General features: G+C 47.7%; 1 protein-coding gene across 2 annotated transcripts; it reads left to right on the top strand.

Annotated features, from left to right (window-relative positions):
- Window positions 1-2810: 2810 nt before the first annotated feature.
- On the top strand, window positions 2811-21568 carry RAC1 (Rac family small GTPase 1). Of its 2 annotated transcripts, XM_081552909.1 has the most exons (7): window positions 2811-3050; window positions 11603-11674; window positions 13993-14110; window positions 17399-17455; window positions 18855-18917; window positions 19588-19747; window positions 19943-21568. In XM_081552909.1, the coding sequence occupies exons 1-7, from the start codon at window positions 3016-3018 to the stop codon at window positions 20071-20073; spliced, it is 636 nt and encodes a 211-aa protein (XP_081409035.1). In that variant the 5' UTR covers window positions 2811-3015; the 3' UTR covers window positions 20074-21568. The 2 variants fall into 2 exon arrangements, with proteins under 2 accessions (XP_081409035.1, XP_081409036.1); XM_081552910.1 differs by lacking the exon at window positions 17399-17455.
- Window positions 21569-22477: the final 909 nt, after the last annotated feature.

Raw genomic sequence — 22477 nt, 5'->3', positions numbered from 1 at the left:
AACCATTCTATCCAGAACCATCTTTCAACTCGCATCTCTCTGAGGAATGTCTGTTAGCATGACAGCGTGACTATGGTTTTTTTTTGCCTTCTGATAAGCACCATACCTGTACACTACTTCTATAACAAAGCTATCCCAGAAAAGAGCCTCGTCCATGCCCTCTATCTGCATTTTATCTGTACAGAATCTTTAAAGAATAGTTTTTTTAAAAAAACAATAAATTTAATCAGAGAAGTGAGAAAATGCAGAAAGAAAACAGTCAAGTAAGACAAAATGATAATACTTCAGCCATTAAACAAAGCCAAGGACCTTTAGCTCTTCCTCAAGGGCTATAGATAACATTCTGAGCCATGTCCTTTGATCTGTTTTGCAGATACTGAAATCCCCACCAGATGGAAGAAGTTAAGTACATGCTGCCCACAAGCACGTAGACCCCAGACCAGTTGGAACCAGAAGGTTGATGATGCTGATTCTCTCCATGACATCACCACCAACCAATCAGAACAATGTCCACGAGCTGGTCTCGCCCTGCTCTTTGAACACTATGACTCCTCACTACCCGCTCCAGGGTGGCTCCCTTTGCCTTGCAAAGCAGTAAAAGTTACACTTTCCCACTTCACCTAAAACTGTCGCCATGTTTCTATTTGGCACTGGTGAACAGAGGCCAGGTGTCGGCCACACTCCAAACACTGAGCACAAAAGGCCTGAAATCCTGTCAACTGTATCCCTGTCTGGTTCATTTCCTATCGGTCCATTATGCAACAACAGCACTGAAATGTTTGCTCAGTTCAATTATTCACCTGAGGCCCCACCCTTTTACTAGCTCCTAGTCTAACGATAGGAAGGTAATTACACTTAGTTGTTGAAGTTTGTCATAGATTCCCTGGATATTTCTATCAGCAAAGGGGCCACAGTCACTCAACTGTCCTGGAAACCTCAACTCCTTTTCAAGAGGGAGCTTAATGAACACAGAAGAGATGCCCTTTGCTTGGGGAACATATTTATTTTGAAATAATGCAAAACAAAAATGCTTAAAAAAAACTTGTATAGAAAAGGTCTGATGTCAGAAAAATTGTTGTAATACTGAACAACAGAATGAATTATAGTAAGAGAAGACCTATAAGATGAACATATCCTTGGAAGTAACTCCCTTGGAAGATCTATTATCAAAGAGAGTAAGAGGAGTGTGAACTGGTTATCACCTTGCAAGAGGACAAGGCAGCAACATATATCAAAGCTTTAAAAAATATTCTCCTGGGTCTTCCCTGGTGGCTGTGACTCTGTACTCCCAATGCAAGGCGCCTGGGTTTGATCCCTGGTAGGGGAACTGGATCCCACAAGCCGCAACTAAGACTTTGCAAGCTGCAACTAAGACTCGGCCCAACCAAATAAATAATTTTAAAATATTTTTAAAAATTCACCTCTATTAGCCCAGTAATTCCATTTTTTCAGGAATGCAGTCTAACGAAACAAAACTATAAAAAGTCTTGTACAAACGCGTTCATTCTACCATTCATTATCAAATAGGGACAACTGGACTGTCCCATAGCAGACAAACTGGTTAAATTAAGGCACAGGAAGGTGGAGGATCCCATTGAGAAGGAAACAACACCCCACTCCAGTATTCTTGCCTGGGAAATCCCATGGACAGAGGAGCCTGGTGGACTACTATCCATGGGGTCGAAAAAGTCAGTCATGATTTAGGGACTGAAGCAAGCAGCCACAGGCACATGTGCATAAAGGAATAAAAAGTAAGCAACCTTGAAAAATGTTCTAACAATGATTCAGTATGACTTTCCAATTTTGCTTAAAACATGTTCCCTGCCTATATACAGATGTAATTAGGAGGAAATATACCAAAATATTCGCACTTTAACGGTCTGCTAACAGGTCATTATTTTCAGAACTTGGTGCAAAGCAGTAGTAGGACATAGTAAACGCTCAAGGCATGAAAAATAATTATTAGAAAATGTATATGCAGGGGAGGAAAGTTCAACATATTTTTGGCTTAATGAATATTAGTTATCTTTGACTAATGGGATGGTGTATGGACTTCTTTATACTCAGTTCAGTTCAGTTCAGTCGCTCAGTTGTGTCCGACTCTTTGCGACCCCATGAATTGCAGCACGCCAGGCCTCTCTGTCCATCACCAACTCCCGGAGTCTACCCAAACCCATGTCCTTCTTTATATTACTAGGTTCCAAATTTTCTAGGACTTTATCATCACCTAAGTTACAAGGATCACATAATAAACGGATTTGATTCCCTGATGGCTCAGGTAATAAAGAATGTGCAGGAGCCCCGGGTTCAATCCCTGGGTCGGAAAGATCCCCTGGAGAAGGGAATGGCTGCCCACTCCAGTATTCTTCCCTGGAGAATCCCATGGACAGAGGAGCCTGGCGGGCTACTATCCATGCGGTCGCAAGCAGTCATACACTACTAAGCGACTAACAATTTCACCGCCCCTCAGACGGCCTCCCACAAGAGATGGTCGGGGGCTGGGGGAACCGGCTTCTGGGAGACAGTGTCCTCCTGGTAGAACCTGGGCAGGTGGCGCGGGGCGGGCCCAGGACCGTAACCCGAGCGCACAAAGATGGCGGCAGACCCCGCCCCCCGAGCCCCGCGGCCGGCGGCCGGAGCCGAGCGTTGCCGAGCGTCGCCGAACGCTGCCGAGCGTCCCCCGAAGCCCAGAGGAGCCCGGGAGCCGCGCGGCGTGGGGGAGCGGCTCCGCCCCGGAGCCTGGGAGCGGCGGCGCCGGCGCGGGGGAGGGGAGGCCGGATGTGAGTGGAGCGGCCATTTCCTGTTTCTCTGCAGTTTTCTCCAGCTTTGGGTGGTGGCTGCCGCTGGGCTCCGGCGTTCCGTCGGCGGAGGGCGAGGCGGCGTGGACAGCGGCCCCGGCACCCCGCGCCCTGCCGCCCGCAGCCGCGCGCCCGCCCGCCCGCCTCTCCCCGAGCTCGCCGCCTTTCTCCTCAGCGCCCGGCCGCCGCCGCCGCCGCGGCCCAGCGAGCGGCCCAGATGCAGGCCATCAAGTGTGTGGTGGTGGGAGACGGGTGAGTGCGCGCGCCGGGCCGGGGGTCGAGTCCCGGGGGCTGGGACCGGGCGGCGGGCGGCGCGGGCTCGCCGGGGGCCCGGCCGGGCCTCTCCCGGGCCCGGGGCGCGGGGCGGGGGGCGCGAGCCGCCACCCTCTTCAGGACCCGGCGGCGCGGGCCTGGTTCCGGCTCTTTTTTTTTTTTGGTGGGGGAGGGAGGGAATCGGCGATCGGCGGCCGGAGGGAAAGTGAACTCCACCCTCTTGCTTTCTCCCGGGCCTGCTGACCGCCCGGCAGAACTCGCCCGGCCCCGCCACCCTCCCTCATTTGCCTGAAGATTGGGTGGGTTCAGGGAGTTGCCTTTCTAAAAAAAAAAAAAGAATCCTCTCTTGGTTTACCCATTAACCTCTCGAGCTGCATTGAGACCTTCCGAGGGTCCCGGCGGTCTCTGGTCGGTCGTATTGGAGGAGTCTGGGCACGCACGGGCTGGTGTGGGGACCCTCAACTGATTTACCAGGGGGTGCCTTCCGCTGGTACTTGGACACTTTTCTAATTTTTTAAAAAGTGACTGTTGGCTATTAAGGTGGAGAAACTTTTAGGATTTCTCGCTGCGAGGAGCTCGGTGTGATTAAGATTGTTCCTTTCTCTGAACGTGATGGGATCATTAAAAAAAAAAAAAAAATCGGCCTCTGCTTCATGCATTAGGTATGGGATGTCGCAGAACAGGCTCCCTGAGCCGGGCTGCCCTGTGACTCAAGGCATTTCTTTTCATTACTGTCTGTGGTGGATCCAGGCCCTCGAGGAAGACAAGACTTGTCTTATGCAGTTTTTTTTTCTCCCCTTGAAACAAGAATCTCAGTGTGATCCGAGCAAAATTGTGCGTCTCAGCGTTGCTCGAGGAGCGTTAACAAGGAGGCTCCAAGAGTTACTACCAGTTGCAACAAAGTCAGAATGCAACTGGCACCTATTTGGAGTCTTGTAAAGTTGAAGGGAGAGTTGTGGAATCCCTGTTCCCCAAACTTGTCATTAGGGTCGATGGTGCTTTTATGCCTCTGGATGAATTTAGGAGATGTCGGTTTCTTGAGATCGTTGTAAATTAGACATTTGAACTTGTTTCTGTAACTAATTCAGATCCTTGAACACAATCAGACAACTGATTTTTTTTTTTTTAATATGCCCTCTGTATGGTTTGTCAGGCTCACAGATGTGAAAGATTATTAACACTTCATGCTTCTGTCGAGAGAATCAGAAATTGTAAGTTTCTACTTAGGAATATGTATGGTGCTTGTTCTTTTTTTAACCCGTTGAAAGAAAGCTTTAATTTTGCCGGGGTGGATGTTCAGTTAATTGGTTTAAGGGTGAAATCACTAAATTCATTTAAATGAAGTTTTGATCCTTCTGCTCCTGAAGTATAACATATGTCATTGTTTTAGGAACATTGTAAATGATCTGGATTTCCTTTAAAAGTTAAAAAATGCAGGATCAGTAATTCATGCCAGTTTTTTAAAACGTCAAATCGCTGATAATCCATTATCTAATCCTAGAATATAATCTTATTTGAAAGATTTAAGAATCAAAAATACAAGCACAGGATATAGTCAGTTTCCTCAATCTCAGGTACAGATTGTGGACCTCTGCTGTTTGCATTGGTGTGTTTATCTGGTCAAATACTTGTTGAATGCCTCTTGTGGGATCAAATCCCCACCCCACCACTTGGGGGGAAACCCTGAGCAGATCACACATCCCCCAAGAGAGGTGCCTCAAGGGGAAGTGTGAGGATTCAACAAGGTGCTGGACAGTGCGTACCTCACAGGTGCCTGGCCCCTCCCGGGCGCTTAGTGAGTGCCTGATGTCAGTATTTCTTGATTATTATTGCTGTTTTTATTACTCTGAGGTACTGCTATGCTCTGTGAAGAGAGTGTTAGGCATAAAACACAGTGGCCTTGAGTTTTCAGTCAGTTTTTAAAAAGAATGATTTATTTTTGTTTGTGCTGGGTCTTCTGTTGCAGTGAGGGCTTTTCTCTAGTTTTGGGGGGAGTACTCTCCAGTTGGGGCGCTCGGGCTTCAGTAGTGGCTCCTCGACTCGAGAGAGCAGGCTCGGTAGTTGCGGCGCTCGGGCTTAGTGGCTGTGAAGTATGTGGAATCTTCCCGGACCAGGGATCGAACCGTGTCCTCTGCATTGGCAGGCGGGTTCTTTACCACTGAGCTGCCAGGGAAACCCCCTCTGTCATTTTTTTAATATTATATTTGAACATTGATGTTGACATTAGAAGTGAAATGTACCTTTATGAAAAAAACCTTGAGCTGTGTTATCAATACTTTAAATTCGGGATGAACGTAGAGCAAATATTGCTTCAGTGAACAATCCAGATACTACTACTTCCACCAAAAATCTTTTTTTTCTGCTTTGGTCTGAATAAAATATATTCCTTGTGGGAATATTTCCTTAAAAAACTATTAAAGCTGTAAAGCACAGGTCTAAATTTTGTGAGGGCAAGAAGTTGCTTAATGTTGTGGAATTTCAGGCAGTTGGGGCAGTTTAAACAGGGAAGGCAAACTGGTTGAGGTTCCACAAATTGCAAGCTTCCTTATTTTAAAAATATTCTTGGGAATTATGGTTAAAGGCTATGTCCTCACTGTATTATAATTGGCACCAATTAGACTATATTCTGCTAATGGATTATTTTCTGTACAGCAATCCAGTTGGTATTGAATATAAAATGTGAGATAAGTTTTGATACTTTTTAATTCTGTTAATTCTTCTGTGAAGCCTGATTCTGTCCTTCTGAACACAGGTTTTGTGACTCTAATTTGGGGGACCTCTGTCCCCCAGTTTTCTCTCAGCTTTACTTGGATGAGACAGCACCTCATAGTCAAATATTTATGAACTTTTAATTGTGTTTTTTTTCACTGCTTGATTTGGGGCTGGGGGTGAGTGACTTGACCCCTCCCCCTCATTTTATTCCATATGGCGCTAGAGGTCTCTGCAGCCCGTTGTCTAATTTAGACATTGCTGTCCAGGAATTTTTTCAGTTGGGCTTGATAAATGCCTCCTATGATGTCATCTTGATAGGCGTGTGCACTGCTGGTCCCCACCCGCTTCATTGAACAGGCAGCCCTGGCATGATCGATGAGTTTGTTTCAGCTCTTCGTGAATTTCCTTTGTGTGTTTTTATCCCAAATTTACATTTAGTATTTGATCTTGGTTGGTACAGTTATATTGTATTACAATTTATTTATTGTTTTTAAATTTCAGATGATAAATGCCAGCTGAAGGTTTGGGGTTAGGTTCAGTGGAGGAGTGTCAGGAGTCTGTTTTGAGAAACCGTAAAGCCACCGTTTACATTCTGTCTTTTGCATTAGTCAGCTAATGTCTTTGTACTTTCTCACCTCTGCACCACAAGCTCTAACTTATAATTGTAGTCTTCCTACAAAGGGGGTGTTTTATCAGGAATCCTGCTCCTAGGGCAGTTAGCACATATCACCAGATGGAACTTTTTCCTCCAACTTCTTAATGTGGAAAATGGCAAACATGGAAAAGTTGCAAGAGTAACGCGTTGAACACTCACATACCCACCACTTAGATTCTGTCATCAACAGTTTGCTCTGTTTGCTGTATCTCATGGGAAGTTGTTCCCATTTGGGGGCAATAGTTTAAGAGGATTTGATAACATAAGTTGATTTTGGAAGGAGAATGGGGGTAATACGCAGATATAAATTCCTAATTTTGAACTCTGCATTTTTAGCTGACATATGTAATCAGCTACCCCAGGGTTAGGCTGGATAGTTCTAGGACATTCTCTAGTAATGGCTGCTTCAGATTCAAACTCTGTCAGAGGTGGCATCTTCAGCCTTGAGTGTTGTAACTTCAGTGTTCAGCATTTGAACTTTTTGGAGTCTCCCGTGGTGATAACGACTGGCTTTCTGTTGGTTGGTTGGGATGTCTCCTGTGGGTGGCAGGATGTCAGGGGCGTGCAGCTCAGGTTTTGTGTTTTGGTAGCACTGAATTGCTGTATTAATTCATACAGTTTCTGAGCTTACTCTCTGGGTAATTATACATTTAGGATTAGTGTTAGAATCCCAAACCCCATTTCTCAGCATAGATTGAGGACTTTCATTCAGGGTCTTTCATTAATGCAGTAAGTATTAGTATATTATATATTTGATTCTTAAAATTCACGTTCCATCCTGTTCTGTTAATTTATTCTTAAGATCCTAGGTATTCGTAGGGGTCAGGGGATGAGAAGGTGGTGAGAAGGAACAAATTTCCTGCTATAGATAAGTGCTAGGGATGAAATGTAGCAAATGGTAATTAACACTGCTGTACCTTACAGATGAAAGTTCTTGAGAGGAAAAAATTTTCTATCCTTTTATGCTGGATCATTAAGAGATGATGGATGTTCACTAAACCTACTGTGGTAATCATTTCCTGATGTATAGAAATTAAACACCTTAAACTTACATAGTGCTGTGTGTCAATTACACCTCAATAAAACTGGGGGGAAAGATCTAGGTACTTTCAGGCAGCAATACAGGCTCCTTATTTAGGTTTACAGTAGTCACTGGTTTTTCTGTCCTACTGAGAGACCAGCGGGGGTTTTTTTTTTAATGCAATGCAGAATCTTCTTGTTTTTGTTTCCTGGATTTTTTTTTTTTTTTTTGGCTGTTCCACGCAGCATGTGGGGATCTTAGTTCCCGGATCAGGGATGGAACTCGGTGCCACCCAGCAGTGGAAGCCCAGTCCTAACCACTGGACCGCCAGGGATGCTCCCTCCCTATTTTAATGGGAGGAAATTGCCAGTGTTTCCAGATTTATTGATTTCACGTGCTTAAGTGTGCTCAGTTCCTGTTATATTAAAATGTTGTGACTTGCTGTCACTTAGTAGAACCTAGAAATAAGTATGTTCTATCTACTTTGTCAACTTTCTAACCAGTAAAAGCGCTAGTAGCAGTTGTGATTGTTTATCACAAATAAGTAAAATGCTTCTTAAATTTAAGAAAAGTGCTTATGTGAATGTTCTCCTAGTAGACTCATGCTCCCTTTGTAGAGTTACAGCATTTTTCAAAGATTAAAAAGGAAAAAAAAGGGAGAAAGATTTAAAAGTGAGTGATCTGAGCAGTTATATGTATGAAATTGGAAATTCCAAAGTAAATAGTAGCTTCCAGAAATTCCTCAGCAGCGTCAAGTCAGAGACCAACCAGATCCCGCTCCCGTTCTCCTGTGTGGGCAGTGTGACTTTGTCTGTAGCGTGTAGCGTATTTGCAGAGTGTGTTTAAAAGGAATGAAGCAACACTAATGGGAGGCAGATAACCTTTTTCTTTCTCATTTTCTCTGTTTTTAAAATTAAGGAAACGTTTAAATCAAAAGTTGGACATGTACTTATTTAAATAGTCAGAACTTTAAACTTTACTAATTTTCTTAGAGAAGGCATGCTTATATCTAAGGATGATTGGTAATAAAATTTCCAATTACTATCAGGTGATACCAGTACCTTGAGGTCCTTTACAGCTAAACCTTTCGAAAGATGAAGCCTCAGCTGAAGATCAAGTTTCAGGAAAAGAGATTTTGGCGTATTTAAAACAATTGGTGTTTGTAGTGATGGCTTTGTTCCTCATACATAGGAGAGCCAGAGGGGGGATCTAGAAGTGAAACTGTGATGCTTTTCACACAGCATTTAAAACCTCGGAGCTGCTTCCCTGTGACATTAAGAGGTGATGACTATTAACATTTTTACACAACAGCACTTGCAACTTTGAAAAGATACTCACTCTTCACAGCCTTAAAGTGCGCTCTCTTCCTCAGCTACCACTGCAGCTGTGGCCGAGCTGTGTTTATCCTGCCTCCTGTCCCGGTAGCTCTCTGAACAGCCCGCTCCTCTGCACCCTGAAACCCCCACCGTGGTCCAGGCCACAGCATCGGTTCCTGGAACACAGCGGCAGCTGCTTCCTTGTTTTCTGCCCCCAGTCTCAGCTTCTTCAGTCCTCTTCCCACACTGCCCAGAGAGCTTCTTCTGAAAATGCAAATCTAATGATTTCTTGGCAACTAAAAATCTTCTGTTACTTCCCAAGTAGGATCAAGTTCCAGGTCTTGAGAAGAAATGACAACCTCCTCAGATTTCCCTCCGCCACTTCCCCCTTCTTTCTTCATCCTTCAGTTTTACTGGCCTTCCTGCAGTCTGGTCCTCCCTACATGCTGTTGCTTTGATCTAGAATGTTCCTCCCTTCCGTGTCCCACTCAGTGATGTTGCAGCCTTCTCTGCCCCCAAGACAAGGTTAGATCCCTGTGCTGTACATTTCCAGAACATCTTCAACAACACTTACCACATCTAAAATGTTACGTAATGAACACGTGTTTCATTTTTTAGCTTACCAAAACTGCATAAGTCCCATGAGATCCTGTTCATGACAGTATCTTTAGCACCTAGTATATTTCCTGGTATACCATGTAGTTTTTTGGTGTAGACTGAAATTGAATCAGTGCTGACAATAGTTTGGGGATGAAATTGGTAGTTTTGCATCCATCTTACAGTTGAGAAAACCAAGGCATAAGGAAGTTGAAACTTAAAAAATTCAGCCAGTAAGTGGTAGAGTTGCCTGTGGGTCACACATCCGGGCAGTGACTTTGAATCTCAGACTCCTGCTCATTCAGGTTCTTTTTTTATTTTTTTAACATTCTAAGCTTTTAACAAAATGTATGGCCAGTGAGTCATTTCTTTTTAGAAAGCCTTTAGGAGTTGGACGGCAGCCCCTGATGATGTCATGTTTGACTGTGAGGTCTTTGGGGTGGGGGAGTTCCAGCTTTTGTTAATTCTTAATAATGTTAAGAGTGAAGCAAGTATTGGCAAGACCGCCTGGGCCTGTACTCTGCCCTTGTTGAGAGGTTTTTGCCTTAAGCTAAGAGTGTAAGGAAAATAGAAAAGCACTTAACTTCTTTATGGTGGTCCTAATTGATAGTAGTGGAGATTGAACAGCAAAGTCTTAGGACTCAGCACTCCAGTGTATCACGTGACCTTGGTGAGCCACAGAGAGCAGGGAGCTGGGCCTGTGAGGAGCACTTGTTTGGTGAGTGAGGCCAGGGACGCTGAGAAGCCCCCAAAGCCACCATGGGAGTGTTGTACAATTTGGAGACTGTGTGTCCGCTAGGTATCTGCAGTGGCTCAGTGGTAAAGAATCCACCTGCAATGCAGGAGCCGATGGGTTTGATCCCTGGGTCTGGAAGATCCTCTGGAGAAGGGAATGGCAACCCACTCCAGTATTCTTGCCTGGAGAATCCCATGGATCGAGGAGCCTGGTGGGCTACAGTCCATGGGGTCGCAAGAGTCGGACACGACTGAGCAACTTAGCATGCACCCACATGCTGGCTAATGGTGCAGTGATCAACTTGAGGTGATTTTGTTGTTCAGTTGCTAAGTTGTGTCCTACTCTTTTTTGGCCCCCACGGACTGTAGCCCGCCAGGCTCCTCTGTCCATGGGATTTCCCGGGCAAGGATACTGGAGTGGGTGCCATTTCCTTCTTCCGAAGGTCTTCCCGACCGGGTGATACCCCTCTCAAGTGGTTGGGAGCCTTTCCTCACCGCCCTGTACCCTGTGCGGGCTTGCAGTTGTGTGTGGGAGGCCCTCCCATGCTCCTCCGCTTTTCTCTGCTAGTTCTCTTCACAGCTGTTTGGGAGATTCACTCCATCATCCCTGAGCCGTTCATTAATCTGTCTGGAACACAGTGTGTTAACTGCTTGCTCCAAAAGTTTATGGTGAGATTTGAGGGTGGGGTTGGGGAGGAGGCACAGGAATGCAGATGAATTAGCAGGCGGTGGTGGTTGGTATTAGTGACTGAGGCGCTCTCTTTAGAGACCTGACCTCCCTGGCCTCTCCAATGGCCAGAGAGGAGGCTTGAGGGAGGTCGCGGGGTTTGAGCCGCCCCTCGGAGGCCTCAGACTTTGCAACAGTGGACGTTGGAGAGGACAGCTGTGTCTGCGTGTTAGTATTCATCGGAGTAACTTGAGGGCGGATTTGCAGATTCTTGATGAAAGCCTTCTAGAGGTGTTTGCAGAAGAGACTTGTTTATTTTTTATTTTTTCATTTTATTTACTTTTTTATCGGTTTATTTGGTTGCACCAGGTCTTCGTTTCGGCACACAGGCTCTTTAGTTGTGGCATGCAAACTCTTAGTTGCAGCATCTGGGATCTAGTTCTCTGACCGGGGATCGAACCGGGGCCCTCTGGAGTGACAGCACTGTCTTAGCCCCTGGACCGCCAGGGAAGTCCCAAGATTTCCAGTTTAAAAATATCGTTCCTCTTGAACCTTGTGCTTACCAACAGCTGTTTTCTCGACAACCTAAACTGAAACAGTGCGAAGCCTCCGAACTCTGCCTTTCTGACTAATTCTGGTTTGTTCGCTTTAAGTTTCAGGGTAAAAATAGTATTAAATAAAAGGTCATAGAAACTTTTCTTTAATGCTTTAATATTTGATGTATACTTATGATTTTTCTGTAAATTATTTTCACTGAATAATGAGAGCTAAGATTGCACTTAAGTTGACTAAGCAACTTACACCATTTTTTTTTTTCTGTCTCTGTAGAGCTGTGGGTAAGACTTGCCTCCTGATCAGTTACACTACCAATGCATTTCCTGGAGAATATATCCCCACTGTGTAAGTATCCTGAGTTAACCCAGAATTAGCTTGTCAGTGATATGTGTGGGTTTTTTTGGATTCCATTGACCTTTGTTCTTGCTTTGCCTTTCTAAATCCTTACCTGAAGAGAGGTGGTTAATTTTCCTCTCAGTCACTGAGGTCTTAATTATAAGGTAATTGGACTTTTAAAAATACTTCGTCTTTTTTTTTATGTAGTTTCTGCATGATGACAAAGCTTTCCTAATTGATTTTCAGATATTTAGGAAATGAAAGTTAAACCGCCTTTGAAGCTCAGAGACTGGATAGTGTAAGAGTGTCAGATAAGTGGCTTTCTGTGTAAAGGGTCAAGGAACTGGAACAAAAACCTCCATTATGTTTTAATTGGCCTTTTCTGGCGAGCAGTCCAATGGTTACATGTCATTGTTGACTTTGGGCTTTGGAGTTGAAACCAGGGTGTGTGTGGCTGTGTGTGGGGGTGTGGCTGTATATGGGGGGTGTGGCTGTGTGGGGTGGGTGTAGGCTGGGGGGCGGATGGGAGGATGAGCTGAGCCGCTGGGTCCCTTTTTGGCAGCAGACTTGGGTGGGGACGGAAAAGGGCCTCTGATGATGGTCACCAGGGAGCTTCCGAGGCTCCGCCCTGGGCTGGCCTCCTCACCGCCCGCTGGTGCGGAGGCGCTCCGTTCCCACAGTGCTCATCTCCTGGAGCACCGCACTCGGACCCAAGTGTCCCGTGTGTGTGTGGGTGTAAGTGGAATCACACCGTCCAGAATTTGCGGTGGGGACTTCCCTCATCTCCACGTGTAGGTAGAGCTGTTGATGACCCGGGGGTCCTGTGGTGGGCCCGACTCGGGTCAATTGCAAACAGTGCTGTGCAAACGCCATTGCACACGTCTTTGTGCACACGTGATAGATTGTTGGAGGAACTGTGGCAAATCAGAAGGAATGGGATGTTTTAAGTTTTAATAGATGCTACACGGTTGCTATTCCAAATGCTGTCACTTTGAGCAGCGGTGACGGAAACAGCCCTTTCTTGCATACTGTGGTGAGCATGGGTTGAAAACAGTGACCGCATCATTTGCATTTCTGGTCACCGGTGAGGTTGAAACCTCGTGTCCATGCGTAATCTTCTGTGAACTGCCTGTCAAAATCCCTTGCTCATTTTCCCACTGGAAATTCTCTGCACTGATGGAACTTCTGTGTGTGAAAAATGCTTATCCCTCTGTCTCTCACTTGTCTTTGAACTCATGATAGCCTCTGCATTTTTATATAAATATGCCATTCTCCCTCTTCCTTGAGTTTAATGTTTTATTAAAAGGTATTCCCTAGTTGTTTTTTTCCCCACCCCTAGGGTTTTTATCGCTCTAGTTTTTATCTTTCATTCACTTGGAGTTTATTTTTTGGTATGGCATGAGGCAAGCCCCTGATTCTTTTTTGCTGATTCTTATACCATTTTTGTACCATGTACTGAATAATCTTTCGTCTTCTCTGAAGTAGAAGTACAGCATATGAGACCTTTTCTGTATGAAAGCTGGTTTGGTCATGAACTTGTATAAATCACACTGGAACCTACTCAGACCATGACTTTGCTGTCACAGTGTAGTGAGACCCTAAGCTTTACCCTTAAGCGTGTGAAAATCACTTCTGGGACTTGACGGATCGTGCTCCGCTGGGCACCTGCCCCGGTTTGCCAGGTGTCAGTCAACTACTCTGTGGCTCTCAGCATAATTCTTTAATGTCTTCCTTATTTCTCCCCGTCAGCCTGTAGGCTTTCTGGGCTTCCTCCTCTTATAGGTAATTCATTTGTGTGTAGCAGCCTCAAATTAATTTAAATAGATGTGTGAACTCACTTTGAAAACATTACCCAATAGCTTGTCAGATCTGATTTGCTCTGTGTTACCCTGCACACAGGTCATAGGGTGGATTACCAAGGCTCAGCTGGGGACCAGCCTTCACCCAGGGTCAGGGGTGCAGGGGGTGTTCTGGAAACACGGCCAGCGCAGCCCTGCTGGGTGCCCCTAACTGAGGGCGACTCACGTGTGCACGGAAAACCCCGCCCGTGGGGTTTGGAAGGGGGCCTTAATTGTATACTTTGATTTCTTCCTGGGGAGAGACCTCAGTGTTCTCTTCATTTGGGCAAGCGGGTTTCTGATGCCGACAGAGACCTGTTCTGCTTAAATTCAGTAGCTCGTGTTTGTCTCTCAGTGGTGCCCTCACACCCCACCTCCCCGTTTCCCTCCACTGCGCACCTGCTGCCTGCTGGCGGGGCCCGCCCAGCCCTGCTCAGCCCCAGGGGTCCCTGGCGCTCGGAGGTTAACCGTTTTCCCTCTGTTCCACAGCTTTGACAACTACTCTGCCAATGTCATGGTGGATGGAAAACCCGTGAATCTGGGCTTGTGGGACACAGCCGGACAAGAAGATTATGACCGATTACGCCCCCTGTCCTACCCGCAGACAGTAAGGAGCATGACTGATTTTAGAGTGTCCTTTACACGTCCTGACGGTTTCATTAATTCATGCCACCTCTCGATTTGCCTGTATTGCCATCTTTTGGGTATGCCGAGTAATAACAAATAACATTGAATTACTTTAGTAGTGAATATCGGCCTAGATGCAAAAGCAGGGGTCTGCTTGTTTTTACGTTTTGAGCCTCCTCAGTATTGACTCTTGTGCTGTGCAGTTTACATTCTTCCGTGTAGTTTTAGCACAGCCAGGCGAAATAGGTGCTGTTTTGTTTTGGCAAAATTGTTTTAAGAACAGTTAGCTTGCAGGTTGGTCCGCTTTGTGACAGTTTTGTACGCAGAAGCAAGTGAAACGGTGAAGATGAAGGCTTCTTTAGATCAAGCTAGTGACTAATCCTATCCATTTAAGACTGTTTTTCTATGAAAAATATTTTTGCAGCTTTAGAACCTAAATCTTCTTAAGTAGGTGGAAGTTTCAGTTTTAGAATGTGTCTGCCGTGTCCAGTCTGACAGCTGTTAGCTTGGGCTTGCCTGCACATCAGCTAACCAGCCTGTCTCTATACCGGCCACTTACAATTAGGGCACTGATTCGTGGTCCGAAGCCACTTGTCTCTAAATAAGCAGTTGTCTTACTTGTGCTATTTCCTTCTTGTTACATGTCTCTCCTTTGTGTTAAAAGTTCTTTTTAAGACAACTTTGTGACTAACTGGCCAGGGCAGTTTGCACAGAGGCAGTTGAGCGAATTCCTCCGTGCTGTGTGACGGGGCACGTGTCTTCACCTTGAGTCTGCCCTGCTCCCTCGCAGGTTTGGGTGAGGTTGTTCAGGTGGAGCCCTTAGGACAGTACCAGGCATATGTCTGCCGTTGGGTTCCTCCCTGTGTTTGTGCAGCTGTGCTGGCGGAGCTGGGGGCCCCCTTGGTTCCCAGGTATGTCCAGATGAGGGAAGCTGCAGGATGCAGTCTTCGGGGGACTCAGGGTCAGGGAGACGTCCCCCAGAGGGCCAGCCTCCGCCCTAAGACTGATTTAATTATCCTTTTGTTCTAAGGGGTGAGTGTGAGTGAAAAGAATGAATTCATTCTAGTCTACCCAAAGCTTGTTTTTTTGTGTGTTTGAAATATAGCTATTTCCAAGCAGAAGTCATTGTCTTTTCCATTTGCTTTTCTGCTACAGGAATTGTTAAGGACAGTTTCTTCGAGCAGTAGATTTTTGCTGATTGTCCTCTATCTGAGTTCCGGGAACAGGGGTCAGCAAAGATCAAAACCATAAACTGGGAGGCTTGAATTGGCTGGCTTTTCAGATAATCTGTGGGTAAAAGTGAACTGTGATTACTTGTTAAAAATCAGCCAATAATCACCAAAAAGTTTGAATTCTTCAGTACGTTTAGGGAAGTAGTCTATACTGAGGGGCTCCTTGCTGAGTCCACATTTCAGTGGGATTTGCATTGAGTGGTAGAGTAGGCTGCTTGGCTGGTTTAGTTGCTAAGTCGTGTCTGACTCTCGCCACCCCATGGACTACATAGCCTGCCAGGCTCCTCCGTCCGTGGAGTGGTTGCCCTTTCTTCTCCAGGGGTAGAGTAGGATTCTCAATCAACTGGATCCATCTGGAAGGTGGCAGGTCACTTCTGAGAAAGGAGAACTGCCTTCTGTGACTCAGGAGGTCCAGGGACAGGTGTGGCCTCTTCCTCAGAGGCAGTCACTCGCAGTGAGTCCAAGGTGATCTGGCAAGATTCCCACTCTGTGCTGAGCACGCTAGATCAGTGACCGATGGAGTCAAGCTGCAGTGAGTGGGGCCTGAAATCCAAGCGGGTGTTGTCCTCCTGGGGCTGGGACTTGGACCTCCTACGTCCACCTCTGGAGGGCAGTGGACCACTTCCTATTGGATGCCTGCACCGCAGTGTGTGACTCGCCCACTTAGGAGCCCGGGGCGAGCACCCAGCTGGTTGTTAGAGCCTGGCCTGCCTGACTCCTCTGAGGATGAGCAGGTTGTGTTGGTTACTGAGGGGGAGCCTCTGAGTGCTGAGATACTGGGGCCTGAAAGGTGTCCTTCCTTTGGGCTGGGTGTCCTGCCAGGGGGAGCCGGCCCTGGAAGTGGCAGGCCAGCACTGGATTTCGTCTTGGCAAAGAGAACCCTCTGAACTTGGTACTAAACGGCACCTGGTCTCTGGTTTGGCTGTCCGTCCTGTAGGCCTGTCTCTGGCTCATCCTCGACTCTGCCGTGACCCACTCGGAAGGGCCAGCGGGACGCTTGAGCCTTAGTTGTCTGAAGCGCTGGGCTTTCTTGCAGCTGTGTTTGGGCTGCGGGCGGATGGCAGCGTGTTAACTCACGGGGGATGGGAGGCATCTCTCCTCCATCAGAAAGACGTTCTGAAGTGTGGGAAAGGGTAGGGAGATGTGGCAGAGGGTGTTTTGACGCCGAGTGTTTGGGGCCGACCCCGTGAGTCCCCGCGTCATTGCGAAACTTGGGCATCACGTCCAGGGCTTGCGAGGACCAGGCTTCCGAAAGAGCCTGTAGAGTAAATCAGGGTAGTGAAAGAAACTGACGTTCACTCTAAACTGTAAATCGGAGAAGCCTAGAGGGGATGAAATTGAAATAGTTGTCTCAGCTGCCTTTCTCGATTCGAGAATTCCAGGTTCTTTGTTGCTGGAGAGCAAGTCTTTCCATTTTTACGGGCACAGAGGAGTGAGTTGAACGCATGGTGATAAATGCTGGCCTTGCGGTCACTGCCTGGCGGCCCCACGTGCTCGGGACAGCAGCGCTGTTCTTCCAGCAGAGCAGCTCCCTGGGTTCGAGCCGCACCCTGCGAGGTCGCATCCCTCAGACCCGGCCACCTTCTAGAACAGTGTCCCGGCCTAGAGACGACCTGTACAGATGGGCGCTTTCTGCTGGCTTCAGCTGGGCTTGCGTCTGAGAACTTGGCCTGGGAGCTTCGAGGGGGTGCGGTCGCTCACGAGCGCCCTCGTTGAGGGAAGGATGCCCCTTTCACGCTGAGCAGAAGCCGTGGGCTTGGTAGGCACCGTGCCAGTCCTGTGGGGAAGGAGCCTCTCTGTGTCCCCCACCCGGATTTCCTGCCCTCGGTCTCCACTGTCTCTGACCTTCTCGAGCACCTCCTTGTGCCCCGTTGGCCAGGGCGATTCAGCGGCGCCTGGGGGTGCGCTGGATCAGCATGTGCTTTAGGTCCCTTGGGAGGGTCGAGACAGGATTTGGATGAAGAATAGGTAGCGGGTTATATTGGCTTTCTTCTCGCTTTTTACTAAACTCAAACAAAGTTCTCGTGCATTACTAGGTTGGAGAAACGTATGGTAAGGAAATACCTTCCAGGGGCAAAGACAAGCCGATTGCCGTATGTAAAACTTTCAATCGACTTCGGTTTCAAGCTTTACCTGTTCTCTCGTTTCACTTAGTTTTCCTAGGATTTCCTGTTGAGCCTCACATTCCTTGAGTGCTTTGTATTTAATCTACTCAAGGTGGAGGGTTTGCGGGACAGCCTACCTTCTGGCTGCAGTCCAGCAGTCCGGGAACTGCCTCCTGCCCCTCCCGAGGGCCAGGCGGGGTGTTGTGCAGGCCCCACCCCCACCCCGGGGAAGGGGCGCGGAGGCCCCCCTGCGTCTCACCCAGCCCCAGCGCTTGGTGGGAGCAGGACTCACCCCACGGCGGGCGCTCCTTCCTTCCTCCTGCTTTGGTGTCCGGTGCGGGGCCTGTGGGGCGTGGCTGCGTGCTGGGGAGCTCACCCGTCCCTGCTTGGGGGTGTCGTGATCAGCCCGGGTGTCGGTGATTCTCGGACTCGCTCGTGCATGCGCTGGCCTTTCAGTGTTTATGAGAAGCTGTTGTGGGATGCTCTTCCTTCCCTTTCAGGTGCAGGAGATCAACTGGATGAAAAGAAGGTGTTAGCGTGGGGACTGTGTCCATTCACCACGTAGCATGGTTTTCCAGGGAAATGTTTCACAAACCGAGCCTCTTAGAAACTCTTAGGCATTTAGGCAGATACTTAAATTTCACTTTTTGGGGAGCCTTGCATGCGACATGTGGGATCTTCATTCCCTGACCGGGGGATCAGACCTGCACCCCCCACAGTGGGAGTGTGGGGTTCTGAGCATTGGAGCACCAGGGTCGTCCCAAGTTTCAGCCCTTCCATGAACCACTGCAAGTTCTCCAGAGGCCGTGCTTGGCCTCAGGAGCTCTGACCGCTGGCGAGACGCCACCTCTACCCCAGACTGTCCTCCTTCCTAGAGGGATGCCTGGCCTTGGTGCTGGGGCTCAGACAGCAGTTCTGTAAGAAGCAGTTTAACTTGGACCCTGTGACCTTGTGAAAATGTACTTAACATTCTGATAGGGAGCTTAGTGAAAAGCGTACCATTTGTAGATAAGATTTTTTAATAGAAATACTGGTGTAGGACCCTGACAGTTGATCTTGTCCCTGTGTGGTAACAGCATTGGGTTGTTTCTGGTGGGAGTGGGAGGGAGGGAAAGAGGCCTCCTGGAGTCTGAGTTGGATGTTGCTCTGTAGCCCGAGTAACAGCGTCTTCTGTCCCCCACGCCCCTTCTCCCGGTGACAGGCGCTTCACACGCTGTTCTGGTCGGGGGGCGCCTGGCCGCACTAGGGGCGTCGGGAGCAGGCTTGCGCCATGGCCGCCGTGGGCAGCGTGCGCCCTGGGCTCGTGGTTCGCCCCCAGCCGCACGTAGAAACAAAGCGCCTTTGTCGCTGTGGACTCTTAACCCCTCCTTGTGTTTTCTTTTTATAGGATGTATTCTTAATTTGCTTTTCTCTTGTGAGTCCTGCATCATTTGAAAATGTTCGTGCAAAGGTAAGTGGGATTTTTTTAGGAAAATATTCAGTTACATAATGTCAGTCTTGGGAAGAAATATTAAAAAATAAAATAGCATTTACTGATAGAAACTTTCGGTTACTTAATTCTACTGCTTAGGCAGATTTTGATGTAGGTAATAGGTTTTTTAGATGTATGCCTTGAGCACGCAGCGTGCTGAAGATTCAGGGTCTGATTCAGAAGTGCTGTGTTCCTTGTGAAAATACTGAAGCACTTTGGAGTTGGTGTAATAAAAATAACGGCCATACTTCATACTCTGGCATGTTTCATGAACTGAGTGAAGATGGGGGGTGTGAGGCCCTTCAGTTGGGCCCAGGGGTGTGTGTGGTGGGGGTCACAGCGGCAGAGCTGAGGCCTGGGTCGGGATAGTTCTGTTCTTTGAATGCATGGGGGATTTTGAGATGACTTAGGAGCTCCGCCTGTTTTACCGGAAACAAGCTGGTTAGGGGCGGTGCTCTCCCCTCGCTCCCTGAGAAGTAGAGCTGTCCAGTGGGGTCGTGGGTCTTGAGGTCCAGGCTGCTCCACAGCCAGGCGGTGATTCTGGAGGGTGTGAGCCGGGCGGAGGGGACAGGTGGGCCCCCGTGCGGTGTAGTTCAGATGAGGGGGTTCCTAAAGGAGAGTGGTGACTTGGTCGTGTCTCGGCACCTAGTGGTACCCTGAAGTGCGACACCACTGTCCCAACACACCCATCATCCTGGTGGGGACGAAACTTGACCTGCGGGACGATAAAGACACGATCGAGAAGCTGAAGGAGAAGAAGCTGACACCCATCACCTACCCGCAGGGCTTGGCCATGGCCAAGGAGATCGGTAGGAGACCCCCATTGTCACGTGCTTGTCCCCTTGTTATTTTTTTGATGGAGGCTGGAGTCCCACCTGGGGAAGTGGCCCCGGAGTCTGGTCTGCCTTCGGGGACCGACCCCGCCAAGCAGGGCCCTCCGTGGTCACGTCAGGGTCGGGGAGCCACCCCATTCTGATCCGAGGGTGAGGCTGTGTTTCCCACAGGTGCCGTCAAATACCTGGAGTGCTCGGCGCTCACGCAGCGAGGCCTCAAGACAGTGTTTGATGAAGCGATCCGGGCGGTTCTCTGCCCGCCCCCCGTCAAGAAGAGGAAGAGAAAGTGCCTGCTGTTGTGAACGTTCGCCCCCCAACCCGTCCACCCCCAGGACCCTTTGTATGCTTTGCTCAAATGGTGGAGCCTTCGCACTCAATGCCAAGTTTTTGTTACAGATTAGTTTTTCCATAAAACCGTTTTGAACCAATCAGTAATTTCTAGGTTTTGTTTGTTTAAAGTGTAAGAGTTCAAACTTTCACATTCTATTAAAGTTCAGCCCTAAAATGACAAGCTTCCTTAAAGCCTTATTTTTCAAAGCCCCTATTCTTGCTCAGAGTTGCCAAAATACCTTGTGAACTAAGTTGCATTGTTGGGCTAAGAACACTAAGCACTAAGCTGTGGAAAGACCTTTGTCTGGAAGACACTGTAGCTTTGGAGGCAGCAGGTGCAGACCCTCGCTGAGTTTCAGGCGAGAAGAGTGCGCACGGCCTCCTTCCTGAAACGCTGCATGTAACGAGTCACGATGTAGCAGCCCACGTTCACTACCTAACACTGTACTGTACGTCCAAGCGCACGAGCGAAACAGCTCACTCTTTGGATTAGTCTTTTTGATTTTGTAGTGAGATTTTTTAAAACGAATTAGTGTTGTAGCTTTTGTGAGATGGTGAACAGAACTCTCAGCCCGGGCTCCCTGCGATGAGGTGCTCTGCTCTGCTCATGGGTGCCCTGGGGTGGGGTATGTGGGACACTTGCGATCAAAGGATGGAGACAGTATTTTGACAAAATGTGGAGATTAATTTACACTACATTGTACACGTAATCATTAAAACTATGATCACGGGTAAAGGTTTTAAACGGTTAATTCCTGTCAAACGCGGTAGATGATGAAGGTTGGTCGGTATTATCAGTGAGTGTTTTCTTAAGCTTTTCCTTTTCCTTAAACCTGCCCACCCCTTCTGAAATTGGGCATTTAATCCGTCTTTGACCTGGTCATCCTCATAGTTGCTAACTTAGTAAGTGCTTTTCTTATAGAACCCATTCTTAATGAGCAATATGCCTCCTTGTATTATAAAATCTTTCTGAATATGCATTAGGAAATTTTTTTGTAGTTAGTAAAAGTGCACTCCTGTTTTCTTGTTGCTTTATTCAAAGCTAATAAGTGCTTTCCTTAGTTTTCTAGTAACTAGGTATAAAAATCATGTGTTGCAGCTTTATGGTTTTTAAGAGACTTCAGATATTCCTAAACCGTAAGCCTCACCGTCACTGGCCAGATGCCCGACGCTGCACCGTGACTAATGACGCTGGCCCCTCTTGCCTCGCCGCGTGCACACGCTTCCTGTCCTTGCCCTGACGATGTTCCTTGGGGTCTGTGAGGTTCCGTCAACCCCGTGCTCGTGCTAACGAAGTTCTGTACAACTTACCCACTGGCAAGAATACGAGCTTGGACCTATCAACCACTAGAACAAAATTTTTTAAATTGACAGTTGCAGAATTGTGGAGTGTTTTTACATTGATCTTTTGCTAACGCGATTAGCAGTATGTTTTGCATGTATGACTTAATAAATCCTTGAATCCTATGACCGGTAATACTGGAGTTCTTGAGAGTGTGGGAACCACCCTCTGGTGTCTGTCTGCCTGCCTCACTGTAAAACCCTGGGTTGTTGGGGACAGTCGTGTTTTCATGCTGAGGGGACAGGGAGTGGGCCCTCCACGGGGAGAAGATGGAGGAGCCAGCAGACGGGGGTGTTGAGGGATGTGTGGTTTCAGAGCTGGTGAAGGCTGGAGAGACTCACGTGATGTCCACACGGGGATGCGTGTGTCGGCGTCTCGGGCCAGAGCTCTGGGCTGAAGATGCTGGTGGTGAAACCAGCTGGCAGCTGGGTAAGGTGGAGCCTGACTGACTTTCAGATCCTTCCTGGAGCCTGAACTTAGATCGATGGTATCAACAGTGCCTGTTAGAAGCGATTTTTAAAATTTTCTTTATTCTTTTTTTAATCAAAGATAAATAATGTAGTTTAAAGACCACATCTAAAGGTTTGCTACAAAAACAGTAGTCTTCCTCTTCACACCCTCCCCCGAGGGGTCTATTTTGAGTTCCTTTAAGTAATTCTTGATACTTTAGACTCCACAGTATGTCTAAAGGATACGCTTTTCTCTTTCCCCCAAGGGGTCTATTTTGAGTTCCTTTAAGTAATTCTTGATACTTTAGACTCCACAGTATGTCTAAATGATACGCTTTTCTCTTTTACTTACCAGGTCACTAGTTTATCATAAAAGGATGTAACTCGGGAACAGCCAGATGGAAGAGACCCTAGAGGGCAGGTACGAGGGAAGGGCTGGGTGCGCGGCTCTCCCCACGTCCCACAGCCGGGAAGCGCCCCAGACCCGGCCCCTTGGGATTTTCCTTTCCGGAGGCTTCAGCGCACTCACTGGCCGATGGTGATTGATGGCGCCTCCTACCTCTCCCCTCCCCAGGGCTCAGGTTA

This window comes from Giraffa tippelskirchi, chromosome 13 (genome assembly GCF_054371585.1).
Source record: "Giraffa tippelskirchi isolate mGirTip1 chromosome 13, T2T-mGirTip1v1.2.pri, whole genome shotgun sequence".
NCBI classification, from domain to species: Eukaryota; Metazoa; Chordata; class Mammalia; order Artiodactyla; family Giraffidae; genus Giraffa; species Giraffa tippelskirchi.
This window is presented reverse-complemented; position numbering and strand designations above follow the sequence as displayed.